The 20,094-nt window shown below is 34.1% G+C and overlaps 1 protein-coding gene across 1 annotated transcript in view; it reads right to left on the reverse strand.

Annotated features, from left to right (window-relative positions):
• RTTN (rotatin) overlaps positions 1–20,094 on the reverse strand; it is a 79,178-nt gene that overhangs the window by 49,906 nt on the left and 9,178 nt on the right. The window contains exons 9-22 of the mRNA XM_082046188.1: positions 18,475–18,656; positions 14,958–15,073; positions 12,853–13,023; positions 11,351–11,563; positions 10,090–10,202; positions 8,829–8,955; positions 6,608–6,733; positions 5,729–5,845; positions 4,309–4,448; positions 3,879–4,050; positions 2,639–2,738; positions 978–1,066; positions 722–839; positions 337–433 (exon numbers count right to left, since the gene is read on the reverse strand). Of these exons, the coding sequence (XP_081902314.1) occupies positions 337–433; positions 722–839; positions 978–1,066; positions 2,639–2,738; positions 3,879–4,050; positions 4,309–4,448; positions 5,729–5,845; positions 6,608–6,733; positions 8,829–8,955; positions 10,090–10,202; positions 11,351–11,563; positions 12,853–13,023; positions 14,958–15,073; positions 18,475–18,656 (1,881 nt within the window). The remainder of the gene's footprint in view (positions 1–336; positions 434–721; positions 840–977; positions 1,067–2,638; positions 2,739–3,878; positions 4,051–4,308; positions 4,449–5,728; positions 5,846–6,607; positions 6,734–8,828; positions 8,956–10,089; positions 10,203–11,350; positions 11,564–12,852; positions 13,024–14,957; positions 15,074–18,474; positions 18,657–20,094) is intronic.

Genomic DNA, 20,094 nt, shown 5'->3' on the forward strand with positions numbered 1-20,094 from the left:
CACAACTACAGTTAGCTATTTGATTTGTAGTTTCCATTTATGGAAAAGATAGATTCCAGACTGATCAGGGTTTTTCAAAAATTCAAGAGAACTTAAAATTAACACTGAGGTACAAAGTATTTATACTGCAAAAATATGCCATGTAGACCTATACAGCATGCAACTCAAATAGTGAAACAATTTGCTTGGCCTACAAATACGCAATTTTGGATATTTAAAAGGCTGGGGCATAATTTGTTTGGAGATATATACATATATATATAAAATAAACTTTTTTTCATTAAAGCCTTAAATTTTTACTAGTTAATATGCCATTATATAATTGTTTCTTCATACCATGTTTCGGTTCTTGCTACTTCATCAAACAACAGAAGACAAAGCAATACTGTAGTTTCAGTTAGAACAGCACGATCATTTTGGAATATCAGGGAAACTGAATAAAATAAAGATATTTAAAAGTGTGTTAGGAAAACACTGACATTTAATAATACACACAGAAGGACACTAATTAAAAACAACTGATTCCCACAGTCATTTTGCCACCATCTTCAAAAGATGCCACAACATGGGTAACACTAGCACACTATGACTTATGTTCTAGCTATAAGAGGCCCTGATGTGATCCAAAGTTCTAAAAAGGCTTTTGCTTGAACAGCTAACCATATTTCACACTTTTTTTTTGTTCCCACAAATGTAATTAAATAAAAAAAAGAATCTTTACCTCTGAATAACAAGAGCAATAAAGATGATTGCTGTGCTAGGGATAGACGAACAACTGGATCAGCATATACAAGTTTGCGTAACAGTGTTAGACATGGTAACACAATGGATTCCATAAGCTGCAGGAACAGAGAAAAAGATTAAATACAGAAAATCATTAGGATAATCTGTTATGAGATGCTTAATATAATCAGTCATGCTAAGAAAGAATACATTCCACCATCTATAGCAGAGAAACCTAGAACAATAGTTTTTACCTTGCCATCCACACTTATACATTCATGAAGGTAAGCCAAAATCTTTTCTATCACACCCAACTTTTTCACAATGCCGTGCATTTTGATATCTGTAGGAAAAAACAAAAGAAAGTAAGAATCATTGTTCTGCACCAATTTAATATTGAACTTCTTTCCGCAAGATCACAAACTCTTGCTGTTGAGAACAAGTTTCCAAAATTGTCGATCAACAAAACACGTACAGCTCCGGCTTTACCAAGGCAACTCTCCACAAGCCTTGATATCTGACTACAGTAGCCTCCTGAACAGTAGACTCTTAAGTATCTTACATAATTTTCCATAAGAAATATCCTACATACTTTTCATAAGAACTTTATGTTCCACGATTACTGTGAGCCCCAGTGCAATTCAATTTCAGTCAAAAGTGGATTTCACTTGTAATATTTTAAAAGTCTTCAACAGTTTAATACGAAACTAAAAACAGTATTTACAAATCCTCAACCACCACTAGTGTATTTTCCACTGATCTCATCCTTCAGAGCATCTGGTTTAAGAATATTCAACAAAAACAAAAGCACTATGTTATTTGGGTTGGTTTGGTTTGTTGTTGTGTTGCTGTTTTTTTTGTTTGTTTTAATAATTATGACATGATTCTTCATATGGAATTTGTCCCAATAAAGCTCCATTTTTTCCTTTACAATTTCATCCTATGCTATATCTTACATTATCCTTTGACACCAGAAAACTTTGGCAGCCATAACTAAATGTATTTTACAAGACAATGTAGATATTTCCTCAATTTTGTACTCATTTTAGTTACAAGAAAAATGTAAATTTTAATATTATCTAAGACCTCACTTTCCCATGGTGAAAAACACATTTTCTGTCATTAGGATTCGAGTTCCTTGAAGGAAAACATACTTGACTCAAGAGTTTGAGTAGGTAGAATACAAACATGCAGGTTTTAAACTCTACAGTTATGACCCTGCACCAAGTCAATAATGCTCTACGCAAGATTGCTTACTTGCATCTTAATTCAATCAGATCTTCTTTACCAGAATTCAAAATTTTTCCACATGTGAACAACATAATTATCAAAAACAAACCACCTGTGAAAGTTAGGATTTAAGTGACTGATTATAAAGAGCAAAATGAGGAACATTTTCCCAGCAAGCATATTAGATGAAATGTCACAGGGATTCTGCCTCTTGATAGCAAAAGAGAGTATAATCATGGAAGCTTAGCTTGAGTTTACTGAACCTTAATTCATACAAATGACATTTCAATCCATTTTAACGGCAGCTACTACAAAGGCTAACTCAAAATGGAGGAAGAAATTAATTCACTAAGCATAAAATTAGTTCTGAGACAGGTCAACAAATTGACAAACACTCCAAAGGAAAAGCAGAAAAAAACCTCTTAAATAGCTTACAGAATTCAGCTTATTCCTCTATTACCCAAGGGAACTGTTTTTCTATATAGTAAGACCATTGTTTCTTATTCTTGAGGGAACAACAACAAATAACTTTTTTTATTTGAATGGGCACATTATCCACAATAGTCTTAAAATTCTGGTCCGACAACATAGATAAAAACTGCAAAGAAACATACAGAAAACCTGCCAAAATTGCAAGGTCACACAATGATCAGCACATGAATATAAATTCTCTAAAGAATTTTACCTTCTAAAATGATAGCTAGCTGGTCAGCTGCAGACTTCCGTAAAACTAGGTCAACAGCATCAGAAGTGAAGACATCATATAGCTTTTCAACAGTTTCTGCCTAGAAGTAAAACTATATTAGATATACATCCAGTATGCTATTAAGAAACAAGGTAACCAGCCAATTTTCCTAATAGAAAGTAGAAAATAAAAAGATCTAAATTCCTTAGTAGGATGCACTTTATTAGATCCCACATGCATAAAGAAGAAAATATATGGTTATAATCTTTTTGCAACAAATCTCTAATAATACCTGTGGAATATAGCAAGACAATAGTTTCTAGCGCACAACAGAAGCAGATTTCTAGCAAATAATGTTTAATTTATGCAGGACTACAGGAAGTTTAACGCTACACAGAAATACTGGAATATGCTTCTAGGTCTGTGAAGGCAACCGACATTTTAATGGCAATTGGGTTAGAGAAATTTAAATAATGCAACATATCCAAATAAATTTCAGATCCTAACTTTTTGAAGGATGTAGGGGAAGAGTATACAACAAATGTACAGTGAGTGGTCAGAATATTTTTTTCAGAGAGCAAGCACCTTAGCATTTTTTAGCATTGTTGTTAATCTGAAAGTGTTGAGGTTAAAGGAGGAAGGAGAATGGAGGGGAAATGGTAAGAAAAAAAAAACAAAAAGAAAACCAAGAGAGATACAAGTTTTCCCATAGGTCAAATACTTGTGATTTTTCACTTTGCCAAAGCAGCAATATTAAGAAAACACAGCCATAAATTTGTAATCTGTTTTAGAATATTTCACACTAAAAATTACTTGTGCTTGTTTCAGTAAAAATTGATTTTGTGAGGGGAAAAAAAGCACTGTGTGAGAAGAATCAGACTCTACCCATGCACATTGAAATTGTTGTAAAAAGAGCAGGCCTGTGCTCTTCATACTCAAGTCTTACTGTTAACTTATCTGCAGAAAGAAAGAAAACAAACAAACAAACAAAAAAACCACCCCAAACCAAACCAAACAAACAAACAAAAAAACCAAAAAACCCACAACCACACAACAAGAAGAAAGAAGACATTCTTTCCTTATTGTTGCATATGGTAGCATAAAAACTACTGTTTAAGTTCACATGAAAAGAATAAGCCAATTTGTATGAAATATTGCAGCCTTTAAAAATGATAACTTCAGTGACTGGGCAGGTAGAAGAGCTGATCAATGGCACAACATATAGACAGAGTTCACTCACCTTAAATATAGGCTCTGTTTTATCATCCAATTTTAGCTCAATAGCTCTTTCTATAACAAATAAGTTTGAAATGCTGGAAAGCACACTACCATGCAGATGAGGACGTTTCAGGTTTGCCCCTTCTTCATTCAAAAGATGGAATGTTAAATGTTTAAGTGCTACAGAACGAACCCTAAAGGAGTAAGTATAAAAAAAAACAACAACAACAAATAAAACATAAAGTCCTCATACTGGACAACTTTAGCTGTAGAGTTAAAAACTAATTAGTTTATAAAATTAATACAGGGGGGGAGGGAAGTACTTAACTCAATACTGATTAATCTACCCTTCTAATCAAGTGATTCAATAAGAAACAATTGGTTTTTTTAGAGTAAACATTTTTTTCATCAACATTAGAAAATGTGTTGAAATTATACAGGGCATTACTTACAACTGCTTTTTTGAGAAAAGAAGACGCAGAGCAGCCCGTAGTCTAGTAGTTCTAGGGAGAACACCCTCTCCTTTGTTAGAGGTTGTTTCACTCAAAGTGAAGATACACTTACCTAGTGTATCTTTTGTGTCAGCATAACCCTAAAACAAACAAACAAAAGGTTTCCAAAATTAAAAACATCTGCTTACTAAAAAAGCAAAGTAGAGAAGGTAATTCCACTTTCAGGGGCAAAGGGAAGGTGCGGAAGGAGCAAAATTTCTGCACAAAAACAATTTAAAAAAATTAATAAAGGATAATTTGTATATCTAAATCAAACTAAAGAGGTTTTTCATGGCCCAGATGTACTTTAACCTGAAACTTCACCCTTCAATCCGTCAACATGATGCTGCTCCGTAAGGTCAGTTCTATGTCATGGTCCATCTTATTCGCAGTTTCTCCCCATTTCTGCCTTGATTTTTGTGCAGTTTATGTTAAGGCTTAAGTTACATAAGCAGTTTTTCAACTTACGGCAATACTGAGGTGCACACAACAAATGACTATATAGCAGTGATACGAATAAGTAGGTATAATTATCAAGAGAAAAAGACAAAAAGTGTACTTGTATGTATTAGCTAAGTTGAATCAAAGCTAGAAAAGGCAAAAGAGCAGACATCAGGAAAAACACATCAGACAGGTGCAGTAAAATATCTAATCTGGAAGACTATAGGCTTATGACAGAAGAAAAATTTCAAGCACTAGAGAAAAGAAACAAAGAATTTGGATGGAACAATTAGGCTAAAAATCAGACTGAGAAAGGCGGAAGTTCCCATTACATCAAGCCAACACCAAAGATAACAAGAAGAAAATTCATGCATTATTACAGGTATGAAAACTAAGGTCTAAGGATACTACTGACTGTTGATCCTTCTAGATTACAGGAAACAAACAACATAAAAGCAAACATCAAAATACACAGAAAACACAGCTTACACCTATTGCTATTTGTTGAGTGCATACAGAAAACTATATAATCATCAAAGATGAGTTACAGTTTTCGAATTTAAGATACGGGGGACATTCTAATTATTAATCAATTTTTAAAAGTATGCAATGTTTTAATCTATGCTTGGATTATACACTTTTACCTTTAAACCACTGAAGTCTCAGTCAATACTTGCTGATTTCTACTACAACATTTCAAAGTTTCACGTTCTCATAATACCAGGCTAAAATTTGTCTACAAAATAGTAACTTTGGCAATTAGGACCTCTATAAAACATTTCTCCATTTGAGATCTGACAAATCAAGTCTGTATGTATATTACTGTTAATCTAGTTTCCACCTGCTACTTTGGTGAGTATTTAGTTTGTCGTTTAACATGACAGTGTTGCTGCTTACATGATTTCATACATCAAATTCAAATTAAAGCACTTAGAAGTACCTGTAAAACAGGAATGACGGGGCAGAGGGCCTCAATAAACTTGTTCCAAGTCAACGCTGCCATTACTAATCGCCCCTGCAATAGATGCATCAGAATGGCCTTGGCTGTGCAGTTCACCTGCTCAACAAGAAAAAAAAGAAACTAATGCAACAGCCAATGTGTCTAGGTCAGTTTGTCAATGGTGTAATTGGAAATGTTATACAAAAACATCTCAAAGACAGAGGATCTACAGACAAAATACCGCCCCTGCAGAATGCTACTTTTAAATTGCCATTCACACTGAGCATAAAGTTGTTAGAAAAGCCTCTCAGAGAAAACACACAATATAATAGTTCTGCCCAAATAGCATCCAGTCATTTTCCCCTTCGAACTCTGGTTTGTCTTTTCTAAAATATTATAAAATAAATCATTACTTCAGCTTATACGCCTGTTGGCCCCTCTATCCTGCAGGTAAAACAAATTGTTTCTATTCTTTCCTGATCCTACATTTCAGGGGCATTTCATTCCCAGTCTTTACAATACGCTTCTGAAGATATGGGAGGAAAAGAGACTTAAAGCCTGTTACATGGTCATTTCACTTTCTGCACATTTTATTAGGGCTGAATATATTACAGGAATATATTAAAAAACATAGCTTTTCATTTTTCATTCGTCTTTATTACATTTAATAGGATCATATGCATAGAACATTATTTTGTCTCTGAATTCGTCACAAAATAAACTCTCCGTTTACTACAACTTCACTGTTTGCATAGCTTTTCTATATACAAGAAACCCTATGTAGTCAAAACTTCAAGTAAGCCTCAGACAACCATGAAGAATATCAACACTTACCTTCCATGCACAACAACTTACAAATATAGCTACTAAACACAGTACCTCATTCTTATCTTCCTGAAGACCAAAAGTACAGATTTCATACAAAACTTTTGGATGAAGAAGAAAATGCACTCCATGGCAGACCGAAGACACAGGCTGAGCAACGTTATGAATACCCAAAGAGTCCTTCAGTAAAAATAAAGTTGGTTAGTTTTAAAATTCAAGATAGTCTCCACTACTACATCTTGTTTTATAAACTGCCTGAAGCTGTCATCTCATGAAAGGCTTTTTCCATGCAGTTTGGAAGACTACAGTTCTGAAAGCTAAACATTATAGCCCTAGAAGAAACATCATCTTAATAGATCACTGACTAAAAATTCCTTTTCCTACACAGGACTAAGAAATACGAAATAATTTTGTTTCTATTTTAAATAATAGTGAAATAAAAAAATTACACACGCTTCATATATTTTTTGATATTACATTAAAATAAGCAAAATCTGAAAGAGGCAGGTAAAAATCTCACAAAAAAATACAAGTGTCACAAAAACCCCCTATCTCTAGCATCTTTGTACATAAATGAATTGTGCTATAAGGGCAATAAGTTTAGCTGATGTCCATTACAGAAAATAAGAATTATGATAGAATATTATATCAAAATAGAAAAGTGATTTTTATTTTGTGAGTCAATATTACTGAATAACTAAAATGTCCTGATAAATAGGATATTGCCATTCTTAATACAGAGTACATCATACTTTCAGGAAGTTCACATTCTTTATCCCTTGGGCTACCTTTATAAAAAAAATAAAGCAGGGACAAAATATCCATATTAAACAAAATCAAAACAACCCCCCCCACCAAAACAATAACAAATTAAGGTTCTAAAACAAGTACATAAAAGGACTTACATGTTCTTAAACCCAAGCTTTTACACATAGGAAAAAAGAGGTATTTTTATTTCACAGTTTTTCTAAGGTCTAAGCAATTAAAGTGTAACCTAGGTAAAAATATTTATTCTGAAAGTGTCAGTATTTTATTAATTTGTTATTGTTTGAAAAGAACAAAAAATGAAAGGGAAGTGAAAAATTGCTATAAAGGGAATAGAACCTGTCCTTGAGGAATGCATGTCCATGTAAACCTCATGAAGTTCAACAAGGCCAAGTGCAAGATCCTGCACCTGCGTCAGATCAACTCCTACTGTCAGTACAGGCTGGGGAATGATGGGATTGAGAGGAGCCCTGAGGAGAAAGACTTGGGGATACCGGTTGACAAGATTGGAGGTGAGCCGGCAATGTGCACTTGCAGCTCGGAAGGCCAATCGTAACCCGGGCTGCATTAAAAGCAGCATGGCCAGCAGGTCAGGGGAGATGATTCTGCCCCTTTACTCTGCTCTTGTGAGACCCCACCTGGAGTTCTGTGTCCAGCTCTGGAGCCCTCAGCACAGGAAAGTCATGGACCTGTTGGAGCGGGTCCAGAGGAGGACACCAAGATGATCAGAGGGATGGAACACCCCTCCTGTGAAGAAAGACAGAGTTGGGGTTGTTCAGCCTGGAGAAGGCCCTGGGGAGACCACACTGCAGCCTTTGCTTACTTAAAAGGGGACTGACTATAAGAAACAGGGAGACAGACTTTCTATCAGGGCCTGTTGCAATAGAACAAGGGGTGATGGTTTTAAACTAAAAGAGGAAAGATTCAGACAAGATACAAGGAAGAAATTCTTATAATGAGGGTGGTGAAATACTGGCATAGGTTGCCCAGAGAAGTGGTAGATGCCCCATCTCTGGAAATATTTAAGGTCAGCTTGGATTGGGCTCTGACCAAACTGATATAGCGAAAAGGGGGAGTTGGTCTAGATCATCTTTAAAGGTCCTAACCCAAACAGCTCTGTGATTCTATCAACCTCACTTCAACAGAGAAGCAAAACTGAACACTTGAATTATTTTCAAAAACAAAACTAAACAGAAATATTTCTGTATAACAGCAGTAAAAAAAACAAAGTCACCACCATTATTAAGAACTGTTTTAAGAAGTAAAATTGTAAGTCACCGTTTTCACCCCCCACTAGAGATCCTGTCATTCTGAAGTGCAGTACCTGAAGTAACCTAACCAAGTAGACTTAATACCAGAAATATAACAGCAAACTGCAAGTCCAGGCCTATTCAAATTTCACAGCATGCAACATGGTAAACAGATGTGCATTAAAAATGCTTTTAATGAGGAAATAATATAATATGCATTATTTAGCACAACACCAAGAGCATTAAGCATTAGTTCTAACCTTAACTATTTCCAAGCAGCAGTGATAAGCTTCAGTTTTTATTTTCAGCGAAGGATGAGACAACAGACAGAGAAGCACCTTCTGGCTCTCAGCCTGGAGCAATGACTTCGCCTCAGCAGACTTCCAGCTAAAAATGAAAAATAATTCATTTAGCTATCATTTATTTTACAGTACTCAAATGTGTCCACAAAAATTTTCCTGTTAAATTTCAGGATAATCACTGAAAAATACTTCCTGAAAAGGTATATATCCTGCAAAATTACTTGAGAGACAAAAGCTCAGAGATCAAAATATATTTACTAACATCATAGTCTCAGCATTTGTAAATTTGTCTTTTTATACATGAACGTAATCAAAGACCATAGCTTTTCAAAATTCTCTCATCAAAATTAGGACCCTGAAAAACATTTCTGTTCATCTGAAAAAGTAAAATTCTATTGAGCTTCAATAGGTTCCTTAGATCATGGTATACGATTAAAAAAAAAAAAAAAAAAATCTATGCTTGTAGAAGTCCATCTGACTATCACAAAGCGAACTGATGTTATTTAAAAACTTGAAGTTAATTTCCTGCTGCCTGAAAGAGTAGCCAAACAATAATTAGTTCAAAAAGCATTAGAACACTGAAAAGTGTTTTGATGTTTCATAATTTAAAAACAGAGAGATTTTAAATGTAGTTTCCTTTGAAAAAAAATCCCTAACGTTAAATTCTGAATCAGTCTAAAATTAAGATTTTGTGTTTCTAATTAAGTGTTCAATAAAGAACTTTTCCACACACCACAGGGTAACTTAAATTCTCTAACTAGAGACATGGAAAAATCTAAAAAGCAATAAAAACATGCTGTTTAATAAATGAGATGCCATATTGTAACATACAGCATCTACAATAAGTCCTTTAGGATTTCTGAAAGTAAAAGTAGGCTACACAAACACACTTGGAACAAAGGAATTTTAAATAAAAAGTTTGAAAGACAAGTCAAAGTTTTTTAAGACTGTTTCTTTGTAAATCACATTGTAACTTCATATACAACTACATAAAAGCTTATACATAGAAAAAATAAAACATTAGGTTTTTAGCACCTGAAATTCAATTTTCAGGAAATCCACTACAAAATGACACAAATTATTCAGAAGAGACCTTTCAATGGCTAAAAGAAAGCAATTGTTCAAATACAGGGAATAAAGAAGTTTATCTTCTACTTCAGAAAGTTTGTCCATAAAAAAAGACTATATTTTCTCAAGTTTTAAATAGTAACGTACTCACATATTTGAGCATATGCGAATGCTTTCATGAAGCAAGGGAAAATGTTGATGGTATGGTAGACTACTCAAAGCCTGATCTGCCAATTCTATTAATTCAGAAAGATTCTCGTCCCCCTGACAAGTAAAACAAAGAGAAAGAATTAGCAATAGTTAAAGTATACACTGTTATTGGATAATCTTTCAGAATTTAACATCATTTAATACATCTACGAACTAGGGTTTGGTTCAGCCTTTCACAGATAAGTTTATAATTAACCTGATTAACAAATTCAATAGATTTCAAACAAATAAATTTTAGAACCTACTCCTGGGAGCTGAAAAGTCTTCAGCTGCTGAACCCAAATAAAATTCTGTTAAACTCAATGGGTATAATGTATGTCTAACATTTCACAGCATGAACACTATAACTATGCAAAACACTTTCTAAAATGTCGAAGAATATACTCATCCTTGAATACTTTATGCTTTTAATCAAGCTATTATTTTTTTAAATAAATATGAATTTCTTATAAGGAAAGACTAAGAGAGCTGGGTATGTTCAGCCTGGAGAAGGCTGAGAGGGGACATTATCAATGTTTATAAATATCTCAAGGGTGGGTGTCAAGAGGATGGGACCAGACTCTTTTCAGTGGTGCCCAATGATAGGATGAAGGGCAATGGGCACAGACTGAAGCACAGGAGGTTCCATCTGAATATGAGGAAAAATTACTTTACTTTGAGTCTGCCAGAGCCCTGGAACAAGCTGTCCAGAGAGGCTGTGGAGTCTCCTTCCCTGGAGACATTCAAAACCTGCCTGGACACATTCCTGTGCAATCTGCTCTGGGTTAGCCTGATTTAGCAGGTGGGTTGGACTAAATGATCTCCAGAGGTCCCTTCCAACCCTAACTGTTCTGTGATTCTATAATTGCCAAATAGCCGGGAATCAAAATTTTCTGAACTATTTAAATACTGGACAACATATATATACACACACTATATATTTAAATAGATTATTTGCTGATTTCTTCATTGCCCATAAAAATTCTTGTGCCTACTTCCACTCCCCAAGTGTTTATTTCTTTGGTTTTACTTAAGATTTTTATAAACATCATAAGTACTATTAATGAAAACAAATATAAACTAACTACATTTTGCATAGTATGGAATACTCATGCTTACAGATTTTCTTCAGCCATGCTAGACTATAGTTTTTACCACAGAGAAAGGGAAGTGGAGGAAAGAAATTTGCCTGCAGATAAATTTCTGATGATAAATTTCCACACCTTCTTATGAACTTCAGTCAAAAAGCTACAGGTGCATTCAATCGAATATGCAGCTTCTGAAGCTTGTTTATAAATACTGTAGTTCTCAGTACTCATCTGCTCCAGATATGCTGCAACGGATTCATGAATGCTTGGGTATTCCAAGGAGAAAGACAAGTCCAGAGAGAGAAGAAACAAAGCATTCAGCAAATTCTTTTGTAAAACTTTACTCGCCTTTGAAAAAGAAAACAATTGTCAGAATAACAGCCTGAAAATACAGTAAAACCAACAACAGCACTTGAAGTCATTCAACAAGTACAATCACTGTTGCTGCTACATAAAAATCAGAGAAAGAAACAGATATAAAATAATTTTTATATGAAGACTTTTTTTTCATAATTAAAAAGTGAGAGTTCATTAGATGTCTGTCCTAATGTCAGATCTGCAACCAGTCGCAAAAGTTGTGTATGATCCAGCCAAGACCAGGGTCAATTTACAGTCTAACCACTAGATGGCAGAGAACACACAGACGACATTTCTGTATTCAATAAAAAGTTGTCTATACTTCCACACAGTAATATCACATACTAAGAACTGGATTTCTGCTGTTGTTGGTTTTGGTTGTTGTGTGTTTTCTTATTTTGGTTGGTTTTGTTACTGCAAGTGTTCAGTAGTCCCTCAACTACAATTTTGAGCTCAAATGCGGTAACTTTTTTCCAACTCTTGGCATACACAGAACTGAAATTCTGTATTATGTACATAAGAACATAAAGACAAATATTATAAAAAGTAATATTGATAGTAAAATACTTAATACTTGTGACAAAAAGCCTGTAACTGAAAAATCAGTCTGCTACTCAGATTAAAGAATGTCTAAAACAGAGCTACACTGCAATAAAAACTGATCCAAAAAAAAAAACGTAAACCCACACAGGTTTAAACATCTTCTAACACTTTCCATCCCACAAAGCCTTCAAAACATCAGATGCTCCCATCTGAAATGAACAGAACAGCAAAACCAGCCCACAACAGAGCTTGTTTTCAAGAGCACTGGAAGAAAAGAGTAATTAAAATCATTACAATGTATAAAGCGTAATTGCTTACTATGTTCTATCACATTAAGAGTGATGATTTTAAACATTACATAGTTCCAGTCTTACTTAGTCTTACTTGCACACATACTATAAACAAGCAGGGGGCAGCATAGCTTTGCAAAACATGCATCATTCCAGGAAAAAAACACTATAGGAGAAAAAAAAAAATCAGATTTCAAAAACTGATTAAAAACTATATTAAAAATATTTTTTGAGCCTTGAAATCTGCAGAAGATTCTGCAGAATGCACCGATAACTGTAGAACAGTCAAAGCTGCCTTATGTGATCGTATAACAGCCAATGTAAATCAGATTAATTTCTCTGTCCAGTGGCTATTTGCCCAGTACTAATCACTGAGGAAGGTGACACTTTTTGCCCTCTTAAAATGCAAAACCAAAAGACAATGACTTAAAATCAGTGCTGACATACCTTTTCTACAGGGAGAAGTATTTGCAGCAACCTAACAGTAAAGAGTGAAACGCTGATAAATGCCATTCTGTGATGCACCAACATCACCTCAGGCTGCTCTGCACTTATGTTGGTTTTGTGATATAATATAGTTTCTCCAAGCAAACCCAAGACCTGAAGCAATTTGTCTTTCTGAAAAGAAAATCATAAATACAATCATTAGAAATAATTGAAACATTACCGTATCTTTACAGCATTTGTACTCATAGCATCATTAACACAATCATACCAAATAATTTTTAAAATGTAGAAATCATACAAAATACATGGCATTTTGTTTGTCCTCTGAACTGTGCATTAGTTCTAGACCTCACCCTGCCTTCAGTTCCAGTTCTGAATACTTTGGTCAGTAATTACCCATTACTGGTTAACCTAACCCCTCCCTCCCTTACCCCCCTCTTAATTCCTGCTCACTACTCTACTGAACTTGTGGAATTTTAACTATTTTGAAGTTCACTTCTAACATGGAGATAGTAGGGGCTGATTTGAACCAGTAATAAAGCTTTACCTTAAAATAAAAATAATTTAAAAAAAAAACCCACAATGCAAACTTCGAGAACATCACGTTTTTAATGCCTATTCATTCTCAAATGGAACACCAGCACATTTTGCAGACTACGTACTCGAGAATCCAGTTCATTGACACTGCAGAATACAAGATTAGTTTTGGTCACCTGAAAAAGCCAGGTTTGTACTTAAGGACACAGGAACAAACACAGAAATAATTTCAGTTGCCAGGAATGCCAAATAATGATTAAGGCAGCAATAGCATGTGTGAGATTTAGCTTATTAATTCCAGAAATTGATCGTCACTGTTAAGCAATTAAGCACTATTTATCTGACTCAACACAGTTGAAGAAAATGACAAGAAGCAATTGACTAAATCAAATAAGCCCTTCAAAGTAACTATCAACACACATTATTACAGGGTGAGATGAAAAGGATTTATTTTCATCTTCAGGAGTTCAAAAAAGTAAGTTTCGCACTGCCCTGCTACAGTTTGCAGAGGCAGTAAGAGCCTCTTCTTAAAGACCATGCAATCTCAAATCAACAGCACATTCAAAAAGTTTTTTTCTCCCCAAGAGAGGGGTGACTGTCTCAAAGCTCATGATCCCCAAAAGCTACAGCAATCTACAGAATCTAACTTTTTGACATGGCAGAATCAAACTGCCCTGAAGTGCACATGACAAAACTGGAAAACAGGAAAAACTTACATTAATATTTTAATTAATAATTATTGCTACTAAAAATATTTAGTAATATTTTCATTAATTCTAATTTAAGTCATGTGCATTTCAGAATACACTTACCTGAAGTTTTTAGACAAGTTTCAGTCTGCACCTCTGGTATGTTTGTTACATGTATAAGCCATTACAGCTTTCAGTTGTCTCCAAAAAAGAAATAACCCATTGCTATTTCAGCTGTTATTCACCAATTTGATATTTCATGTATATAACAACTCTCAACTGTGCTCAATTACGTATTTCCGGCAATTTAAATTGTTTGGTCAACCGCACCTTAGTACTTTGAATCTCTCCTGGGCACAAAACGCCTTCTTTCCTTCCCAGCTAAGCAACAGAGTTAAGGATAGCCGAAATCTGTGCAAGGATCTATAGGTCCTGTGTAAGAAATGATACTATGTATCTTACAAATCCAGTCTTGAATCTAAACAATTATCTCCTTAATTTTAAGCAGATAGCTTATAAAGAGTAAAGAAAGTGTGTCGTTTACACCAAATTGCTCTTGAACGTTTGCAGCCAGTACTTTTTCCTCAGATCCCCTTCCCTACTATGTGTGTTTCTCTCAATGGCTGCTTAATGGCCTTTCCCTACAAGACAAAATTCATTGCTTATTTTCTTGAGGTGAAATTTCAAGGATCATGTGGTAAAATAACTTACATTTAAAATAAAAATAATGTGCCAGTGATAGAGCTAATAATAAACTATTTAAGGTTTTCAAAAGGGAAGCTCAGCAGATTACATACATAAATGAATCACTGCAGAAAATGTCAGAGGCTTATAAAAGCAGACTGTTAAATATGTTGATCAAAGCCTGAAGAATCTTACCAATTCCAATGCAAAAAGGCTATCATCTTCCCAAACATTTTCAGAAATAGCATCACCAATAAGGAACATATCTTCAACAAGCAATTCAAGAACTTCCATTGTCACTCTTCTACTGCCTAAGAATACAAATGAGAGGATAAATTCAAATACAGACATAATACTATATTATGATATCCAGAAAACACCATTTTGAAGAAGCGATTATTCCAAATCTGAAATTCTGATATTTTGGTTTTCCTGTATACTTCTACTAATCTAACTGCCCTCAACCACCAATAGCTCTGAATTGCAGAAGAGAACTACCAGCCAAAAATCACAATAGAAGAGATTAAAACAATCATACACTTGAAAAAAGACTTAAGTTCTTTAAACTCTATAGTACTACATAAAATTTATTATAGCTGTAAATCCGATTACTGGACTCCTTTGAAGTTCAGAATAAAGTCAATTATTTCCCCCACCCAGAGAGCTAGGTTATAGATCTTCCATATGTATTACTTATTCCTGTTAATCTGCATTTTTGGTGTAGCCAGAGTGGCTTTCTTCCTGGATTATTTTGTTTGAGATCTTCTTTACATCATCTTTTGAAAGGTAAGTAGATGAATATCCACTTTACCCACCTGTACTTTTCTCCATAGCAATTTCCCCACTTGTTTTTAGGCTAATATTCATTTTCACTGCTCTTTCTGACTCAGTATCTCTTAACAACAAGGCTAGTCTGTCTATTAGTGACTTTCATACTTGGTACAGTTTTATGCCTGAACATGGGACTGCAAAGAGGTTTCATGAAGAAGGCAGAATATTTGGAGCCAGACCAAACATTTTCAACCTCATACAACACAGGACACCAAAACTGTCTGGCAACCTAGGGAACTGTATGGTGATAGCTTTCCCCAAATAGTCAATTTAGTGCAACTGTTGGCTTAGTTTCTTGTTGGGGTATGTTTCTATTTAAAACCACAGATAGATTTCACACAACACCACTGAATTTACAATTTATTTAACTATCATAAAAATTTTGCATCCTTCAAAATATTTTTTTTTTTAAAAAGCCAAGCTCTCCTGCCTGTTATGACTGAACATTAATTTGTTTGTCACTTTTTCTATATTTTGTAGATCTTAGACACTGTAGAATCCTTGTTGATATACTTGAGGAAAAAATACATACACATGTGTGTGTGTGACCATATACGTAGTGACAATGACCACAGCTCATGCAATTTGCAGCCTAAGTGATCTGCTCTGAGTGAGCATATGGCAGAGAATGGCACAGGGCCTTTTTGAAAGCTTTCTTTTTCTTATCTCACAGAAGTGATGTTTCCCATTTATTTTCAGCAAAATGTAGCCAATTTGAAGATTCTATGCCTGAAAAGGCCAAAAAGCACTTTTTCACTCTTCACAATTATTCTGCAAATCCTTAACCAAATTTCTGTGCTTAAAACATTTGAAAGCTGACTTAAATTTCTCAATTATAATGTAAGTATTAAAATATGTGGTTTAAATTTAAGTTATAGTTTCAGATATATTCAGATATATCAGTAACAGCTAAACACAACATCTGCAACAATGGTTTGCTGTAGCTGTCATGACCTACAGACATGCAAGTTCATTCCATCATACTCTTACATTAATAAACCAGCAAAATACTCATTTCTCAACACTTATGGCAATGAGTATGTGCTAAGAGCTCATTATTACTAAATGCTCAGTAAGACAGATATAATCAATGACTGTAAAACAAACTTTTGCTGTTCAGATTTAAATAATTGTCTTAAGACGTGTAGTATTAACACTGAACCTAAGACAATTATGGTAGCTATGATCACAAAGAAAAAAAAAAAAATCAAAACCACCCAACACCCACACCACTACTGATTCCTGAAATTACTCCACTTACAAGACAGGCCAGCATAAAGGAAGAAAAATTCCAATGAACATCTCCACAGGGAACAAAATGTAAGCTTAACTGAAAGATGCATTATATGGTAAATACAAGCAAGAGAATTTTACAGTAAGTTTACTGGTTTTCCTTTACCGAGCAATTTAAACAGTTAGGAGAAAAAAAAAAAAAATCTATACTTTATCATGTAAGTAATAATAACGTTAGTAAAAGTGCCTGTTGATTTTACTGAAAAAACAATTCATAAATATAACCACATGAGAAACAGTGTGTTACTGTGTGTCACAGTATCACAGCATACCTTCAGATCACAGGACTTCACATCAATGGGAACTAGATAAGAGTTTGCTTACAATTTATGTCATATTACAGCACAAAGGAAGGAAGAAGAAATACTATCTAGTAGAGTTTAAAAAGTGCAAAAAACCTGATAGCAGGAGAAAGAGAGATCAACTTAATCTGAAAACGAAGCTATTTTAGTTCTATAATAAATTGCAGAGAAAGAATATTGAAAGACAGAAAACTTCACTGCATTTTAACTCTGCAGATTTGAAGTGACGTGTACCAGAAACGGAGAAGACAGAAAATACTTTTTCTGCGGCTTTACGTTATAAATAAAAGAGAAGATGCCAGAAGTCATAAATGTACTCATGAAGAATTAATATTTAAATATCACTATTCTGAAAGGGGAAAACAAAGCTTTTATTCATTTTAGTTTCATTTATTACCAAAACAATTAGGATCAAATAATTTTCCTGTGGACACAGATTAATGCTGATGTTGCTATGAAATACACAAGTAAATTAGTATTTTGTGACAGAACATAAAGTCATAAAAAGTTATAAATAATCATGAAAACAACAGTAAATTAAAGTTTCATTCATATTTCATACAATTTTAAAGTTCAAGCCTCTACCAAGCTCAGGAAATGTTGACAGGTATATTAAAAAAACAACTATTCTAGTCACAGACAGATACAGATTTCCAGCTCCAATATTTGAAAACTTTACCACATTTACCAATAACTGTTTTGAATGGCATTGTTTTTCAAAAGCATACTATTTTAGACAACCTAAGGGTAAAAAGACCATCCTTCCAAAAGGTTTTGCAATTTAGAACCTTTTTAAGTTAAAATAAAAATCATTAGTTGCTATTAGATTATTCATGTTTCTTAAAACATAATTATAATTTGTTACTGCATTCATAAGAATGACAACAAACCTCCTCCCAGAATTTTTGTTTAATATTTCTTGAACAGGAGGAAAACTCTATGCTCAAATTGAGCAGAACACATGTTTTTAAGTGTTGTTATTTTTTCATATTCTTGAATGACATTTTATATAGCCACACCGTTTTTCCACCTTACACCCACTTTTCCTACCACTACTTCCCATCATCAGTAATGAGTATTTGAAACTTCTGCAGCAATTCTGGACATCAACCAGAAGATTCAAGTTTTATGACTTGAACAAAGTCCCTAGAAAAGAACTGTTATATCAGTAATCATCTGTCCTCTACTTATTTGAGGTACTCACCTTATAATATGAACTTCTTAAGAGGTTTGTCTAAAGACAGGAAGGATACCTAAGTGAAATACTTAATTCAAAACTTTCTCACCTGTTCTTAGAAGAGGTGTTGCATTTTCTAAGATAGAAACACAAAACTGAGGAAGGCTAAGCTGCTTCATCTGTAATTCCAAAGTGTCCTCATTTTCAATATCTGGTAGGTCAATATGTCCTACATCAAGCGGGGAATGCAGAGAGATTCTGGAGTTTGCATTTGCTTGAGTACTGTTTCCACTTAAAACAACAAATGAAACAAACAAAAAAGAGACATGGTTAACTCTTGCAAAGAGAAAACCCACATAGGTATAGATGTTAAAACAGCATCAAGTATTTTAATGTCCTCTTTCCTTCAGTTATACCCTTCCTTCCATCCCAACCTTTCTCTGTAATCCACCAGTCTTGCAGGAAGAGGAGGATTTTGATTGGTTGCCTTTTTAGATGTCAGACCTCGTAGCATCAGAAGAGAATGCCTACTGCTTTGGCAGTCAGCTTCAAATGTATTTAGAAATGTGTACTGGAAGAAATACACATGTGATATAATATTGCAAGAGAAAAATCAGTTGATTTGAAACATTATTTTTGATGAACAAAGTCTATCAGTTGCTTGAAGCAAGGCTACTTACTAAATCAAATTTCAGCCTGAACTATATGTATTACATAAACCCCATTCTGTGTGGGTAGCCACAAGAATTCTCAGAAGGAAAATTAAGTAACAGTGCCCAATGTTTAAGCCTGTAGGACTTCTTTTTCCACTGTAAACCAGAAAATATTCCCTTGCCCAAGAAAGCCTTGAGTGCACCCAAATACATATTACAAAATATAAATGTAGTTATAAATATAATTATTTGAAATTATGAGCTCTATCTATAGTTCATAATTTTATTATTTTCCAACTGCTTTCAAAACAAATCTAATTCTATTGGCAGCATTATAATTAATACAACTTAGAACAAATGTTTCTTAATGTTTTTTCTTATCCTATAACATTTAGCAATCTTGAAGTGCTTTAAAAAACCTGTTTGACTTTAACAGTTTTTTTTTTTTTTTATTTGGGGTTTTTTTATTATTAAAAAAGCTGAAGAAACTGAATTGTGGCATGACTGGTTTATATCATATTGTCTAACTAAATGTAAAAGATGTCTATGAATAGCTATTAAGAATGTGTAAGTCAACCAATTTTAAGAGGTTGATAGAAGTCTATAAGCAAAATAGAAGAGTTCACCAGTATGTAGTGGTTCAAATTGCACTTACCAGAGGGTAAGGAAGGAGAGGTATCAATCATAAAAGCAATTCAGAAGAGGAAAGGTTAAGTTTCCAGGCAGAATTTGAAACAGATAAATAGAGAGATTGAAGAGTCTCAAGATTTAAGAACAAGGAAAAAGAAGAGTTACATATGGAATGGCAATAAACAATTTATATTACAACTATGTTGAAAAAGACAAGATTCACTAAAAGTAGATCTTCTACATCAAAATCAGCAATGTCAGAGCAACACTACAGTCATTTTCCTTTACCACATTTTCTGTTCAACGTCATGGGTTTTTTATGCTGTATCTGGGCTAAATTATATATTTGTAAGAAATGAGATTCATGGGCAGTGAGCAGCTGTACTGCAGCACACAGGATGCAAGAACATAAAAGAAAAGCTTATAATATGGCCTTATACTTTTAA

This window comes from Streptopelia decaocto, assembly GCF_964273445.1.
Source record: "Streptopelia decaocto genome assembly, chromosome: 2".
Classification (NCBI taxonomy): Eukaryota; Metazoa; Chordata; class Aves; order Columbiformes; family Columbidae; genus Streptopelia; species Streptopelia decaocto.